At 44.2% G+C, this 5,500-nt stretch overlaps 1 protein-coding gene across 1 annotated transcript in view; it reads left to right on the plus strand.

Annotated features, from left to right (window-relative positions):
- The window catches only part of rgl2 (ral guanine nucleotide dissociation stimulator-like 2), a 41,565-nt gene that overhangs the window by 13,033 nt on the left and 23,032 nt on the right, over positions 1-5,500 (plus strand). Inside the window, exons 3-6 of the mRNA XM_008281175.1 lie at positions 2,813-2,860; positions 3,260-3,343; positions 3,436-3,602; positions 5,379-5,435. Of these exons, the coding sequence (XP_008279397.1) occupies positions 2,813-2,860; positions 3,260-3,343; positions 3,436-3,602; positions 5,379-5,435 (356 nt within the window). The remainder of the gene's footprint in view (positions 1-2,812; positions 2,861-3,259; positions 3,344-3,435; positions 3,603-5,378; positions 5,436-5,500) is intronic.

Genomic DNA, 5,500 nt, shown 5'->3' on the forward strand with positions numbered 1-5,500 from the left:
TTTATTGGATAGTTTCTGTTGTCGGTGAACTAAATGCTGCTGGTTTGAACCATTTTATACACTTTGTGGAAGTTTAGTAAGAAAGAACTTTATAAGTCAGAAAACTAAACCAGAGCAGTGGGAGGTGATAAACAGAGAAGACAGAAGATAACCTGCTGGCTTTTGTTCTCTGTTATTTATCCTGCTTTTGCTTTGCCTGCCAAACCCTTGTTGTTAGAAGTGCTGTATACATGAAGTTATTATCATTTACATTAAATCATCTGAGGATCACAGAACTGCACCAGACATGAGGACAGGAGCCCCGACAAGCATCGGACTCCTTCACAGCAGCTACGTCCAACTTTTCTGTGTTTCTGGATTTGTTTACATCATTTCATTCTAACTGTAGGAAACCAAATGCAAATGTATCCTCAGCTCGAACTCTGCAGGTATGAACATGAGCACAGGTGCATATCTATGCAGTCAGACAAGGTGTGTCTTTAGCAGCGCTGGAGCAGGACGGCATTGAAAACACCAGAGCTTTAAGAACTCCAGCCCCTGTGATCGGTTTGAGACGTTATTAGATTGTTACGGGTCCAAGTGCAGATAGATTAGCTACTTCATGAACGTTTAGGCGGTTTAGGCTAATGTTTAAATCCATAGTCTGACAGAGTTGATAGAAAGAATGAAAGAGGAAATAAATGTCTGACTTTTTGTGAAATATTGGATAACCTGGATTCTGGGCTTCTGAATCTGAAACATGACAGGAGCCCCGACTGGATGCTGCTGTCTTGTAAACGGGTCACCACAGTCACTGGTTTAGCCTTTAACAAAATGCACTGTTTTATGTGTATCTGCATTCAAAACATCCATGTGTGACGTAACTCTGAGCTATCTCATATGGAACGTACAGTACATTTGAATAGCGAGTAAAATACCTCAAACCTGCACATGAAAGTGCAGCACTTAAGTAAATGTATGTTCCAGCGCTGGCCTTTACGGATGCATTAAGAACGCCCCACTTGTGATCTTATTGAATTCTGTAGAATCAGAGGTCATCTGCCTCTCATCTCTCGGCCTGTTTTGACAGTATTCAAATGTGTGTGGAGTGCTCGCTCTCCTTCCCTCTATAAATGTGCTGTGACTCATGCGCTGTCTGCAGCATGACTTGGGCTGCAGGATCCTGCTGTCCAACAACCGTGTCCGTCAATATGTAGCCGCTGATAAGCCGCGCGCCGACGCTGCCAAGACAAACGTCTGTGCATTGATTGTAGCGGACTGTTGGCGATAAGAGCGGCTCAGACTGCGTTTTACACGCTCAGGCGACCAAAGCATGCAGCAGTAAGTGTTATTTGTGTTCAGGACGTTTTCTGGGGTTTGTATGTGTGTGATGGACAGAAGTTCTGCTGGTTTGCATCAACGAGGATCACATTAAACATTAGAGGTTGTTGGTTTTTACATTGAATTGCACAGTTTTAGGGATTTGTGACAGGAAGTGTTCATCTACCCAGTGAAGGTTAGACGGAGATGTTCAGAAACAAAGCTGCAGAGTTTTTCTTTCAAGGAGTTAAATTTAAAAAAAGCTCATTCTTTGGTCAAGCTGCATTTGGACTGTGTTTGCTTTATTTAAATAATAACATAAAGTGTATTCGAACAGCACCTTTAAAAACCAGGACAGTGCTTTGATATATATTATATACAAATATTATAAATAGTTATAACATATGTAGCAGCAGGACCGGGAGGCCGAACAAAATGAAATTAGGATGAAACTAAACAAGATAAAAAAAATACAAAATGCAATTTTACAATATAAATAAATACAAACACGACGATTAAACCACAAGAAAAAAATTATGGAAAACCTACAAAGCAGCAACCCTCAGATCCCTGAAAACTGCTGACATGTTTGAAAGTCGTCTTATCTTTTAAAAGTAAAACATGACGGCATTCACTCCTCACACATGGTTCCACAGAAAAACTTCCCAAAATCGGACCTAAAAATCACTTTATTCTACGTCTCATTCAAAACAAATGCCGGAAATGAGCTGTTTGCATTCAAAATAATAAAATCTGCAGTCTGTCGTCAGCGACTCAGCGGCGTCCATCTGTCACCGGACAAAACTTCAGAGACTGTTGGGCCGAACCGGGCTGAACTGGGCTGAACTGGGCTGAACCGGGCTGAACTGGGCTGAACTGCAGGCTGTGTTTACAGTAGATAAGAGATAAGTGTGGAAACAAACTGCATTTACAAAATGTAAATGATAAAGTATGTATTTTCCAACACTGGAACACTTATGGGCTCTTAGAAAAATGTTGTACATGTTGACTCCAGAGACTGTTAAAAAAAACAAAAAAAAAACAGGATATTTTTGGCATCATAACTTTGTTCCACATCACAGACGTCATGTTTAAGTTCTCTCTGCTTCTAGCCGTTGTGGTGCTGTTCCCGTAGAGGTCCAGGACTTTATGTTGCAGCAGAACGAGTCCACAGTGAGGAAACATGCAGCAGCAGCAAAACATGCAGAGAACCTTCCTGGAGTTCAGAGAGTTAAGAAGTGATTTAAAGTGAGTCAGTGGCTGTGAGCTTTATCCCCTCAGGCTGAAGCTGGAGGAGCCTCCTGGTCGATATTCTTTACATTCAGTCTTGGCCTTGGAGCGGCCTGACGGGCCTCACCTGAGGATCTAATGCTGCATACATGGGGCCACCATGTTTGCTATGGAGCAGGGGTCAGAAACACTGAAATCCACTGAGAGCACACTTTATGATCATTCACGCCTACGGTACCGATTGGCCCAGTTCTAAGTCGTGCACCGTTGTCTTGTGTTGCAGGCAGAGCCCTCACCGATGAAGACCACCTGGTACTGTCCTCTGGATCTGGTAAGGAGCTCCGGGTTGCACGCTAGCCTCAGCCAGGACCAGTATAGAACAGGGTAACTGTGTCAGGGACGTTCCTCAGGCCAAACCTGGATGGCTGGAGCTGCCATGTGAGAAATGAGCAGCTTGATTTTATGCTCTGTTTTCTTTCACTGAGTGTCTCTAGTGGAGCAGATTTTATCTCAGTTTTTATCTTAATGAAAGAGCCGAACGCAGCGGTTCAGATAGACGACAGAGTTTTATCTGGAGGTTCGTATCAGTGTCAGCACTACAGGATGGAAATAATATATATGTATAGATATGGTAACAGTTCACCAGCAGCTTATTCCTCCTGGTGTGAAGTCTATTCTCACAAATCCAGCCACATGAACAGTGTCCTGTCCTGGTTTCTTTGCTCTCCAGTCCACTGTGGTGGAGGAGGAGGAGGACGGAGTGATCTACACCGTTGTGGTCAAACAGCAGCACGGTGCTCCTAACAGTCCCATGGTGAGTCCTCTGAAAGCTCCTCACATCTGCTACAACATTAACGTTCTTTCTTCTCACTTCTGGACCTCTGTTTCCTTCCCGTCTGCCTCCAGTCGGCGGTCTCTCGCTCACAGTGTGTGAAGGCAGGGACAGAGGAGAAGCTGGTGCTGCACCTCCTGCACTCCTTCTCCATGGGAGACTCCTCCTTCATCACCATCTTCCTCTCCACCTATCGATCCTTCACCTCCACGGAGAGAGTGCTGGACATCCTCACCGACAGGTCGGAGGTCTTTGATCGTTGACATTGCGGTTGTAGTTTTTGTCCGGTTTCCAGGGATTCCAGAGAAATGAGAGGATGAAACAAGTGGATGTCAGCTGGTAGCGGTGCAGCGGTGCACAGCAATCACAGCAGCTGTCAGTATCCTGTCAGGCTGCTTTTGTTCAGCGTGAGGCAGAGAAATTTCAGCAGGATTTCACTTCCGCAGGGAGCCGAGAAGAAAACAAGTTTTTAGAGAGACAGCTCACTCTGTTCCTGGTAAATTGGAGGAACAAATTTCATGTGTTTCATGAAGGCCAGCACTGTGACGAACCCGCAGCATGGACTGTATGAGCCGGAGCGCAGGTTTGATTATTAGCACACAGGGAAACAGCAAACAGCAGCGTTCTGAGCATGTATGATAAGGATTACTGACGTCTGAGCGTGCTGGTTAGGTGAGACTGGTGAACAAGCAACAAGTTTGTCCTGTAACGTGTTGGATGGATTTCAACCCAAACCAGGATCTTATCTTCATCAAAACAAAATCTAAAAACGTTAATCGAGCAGTTTTGGTTCCTAATTTTATTTAAATGTAAGTGAAAACGAAACTTAAGTCTCAAAACCAGATGAAAGTGAAAAAAATAATAACAACAGGACTTCCTGTGACTTTTGCCACCATCAAACCAAAACAAGTCTGTCAGCGTCAAATATTAATGTAGGTGGCGCCGATGCTAAAGGAAGACTTGACAAACAGCAGGATCTGATGCCCGAGGATGGGTTTGTATGTTAGCATGCTAACAGATAACCACCAACTATAGCCGAGGAGGATTTACTAGTTTTGCAATACAGAAGTAAATGACAGAGTAACAGTTTGACCTGATGGTGGCGCTACATGAACACTCGGGTCATCAAACTGGTTGCACTTCATCCTGAGGTGGGCGTGAATGTCTGTGCCGAGTTTTTATGGCAGTCAGTTCAGTATAGTTGAGATATTTTGCTTAATAGCACAAATGTCAACTTCAGCGAGGAGGATCGATTATCTGGACGCTGTGAACATCTGTACAGACGATCCTGTAGATGTTCAGATGTCTCTCTGGATAGGGGAACACTTTCACTCGCTGGTCAGTCAGGAGATCACCAAACTGGATCAGATCTCTGCTGTGAGCATCAGGAACATTTGCAGCAGATTTCTTAAGAATTCATCCAGTAGTTGCTGAGATGTTTAAAGCTGCCAGAAGGTGGTGAAGCTCCTGACCGACGCTGACATGTAGCCCCAATTCTTACATTAGCGTCAGCAAAGCAGCTCCATGATTCCACCGTTGTCGTACTTTTCACAGCATAAACAGCTGTTAGCAGGTGTTAGCTTAGCTTTAGCAACCTGTCTCCATCCGGAGTCTATTTTAAACAGCAGTTTCCAAATTAGTAGCACAGCCTAATATAGACTCCACACTGCAGGAAGCACCAACGAGCTGAATTAAAACAGCTCATTGTTGTTTCTTAGAAACATATTTCAGCAAAAATAAAAAACTGCTGGCGACGGCTCTTTTGTTTCCAGAGTCTTCATCAAATAACGGAGGCATTTACATGAAACACCTGTTGGGAAAGTTTCCCACAGATGCCACTCAAAGCGAGCACGACTCCTGCAAACATTAGGACAGCAGCTTTGCTAAAAAGCATCTTTATAAAAAGCAGCCATAAATAAACGTATCACAGCGTCTTTGTGTTGGATACGATGCAGCGTGTGAATGTGAACGAGGCTTTGAAGCTGCTGCTCCTGAACTCGCTGTTTTCTGTTCACAGGCTGGAGAACCCACCCGGGAACAGCCAGCAGAGCCAGACGAGACAATCTTTCAACAAGTGAGCTTCAGAAAAACATCTTTGAGGAACTTTTAGTCCTCGTGTGTGTGTGTGTGTGTGTGTGT

The sequence above is a fragment of the Stegastes partitus genome, unplaced genomic scaffold (genome assembly GCF_000690725.1).
Source record: "Stegastes partitus isolate 25-593 unplaced genomic scaffold, Stegastes_partitus-1.0.2 Scaffold225, whole genome shotgun sequence".
NCBI lineage: Eukaryota > Metazoa > Chordata > Actinopteri > Pomacentridae > Stegastes > Stegastes partitus.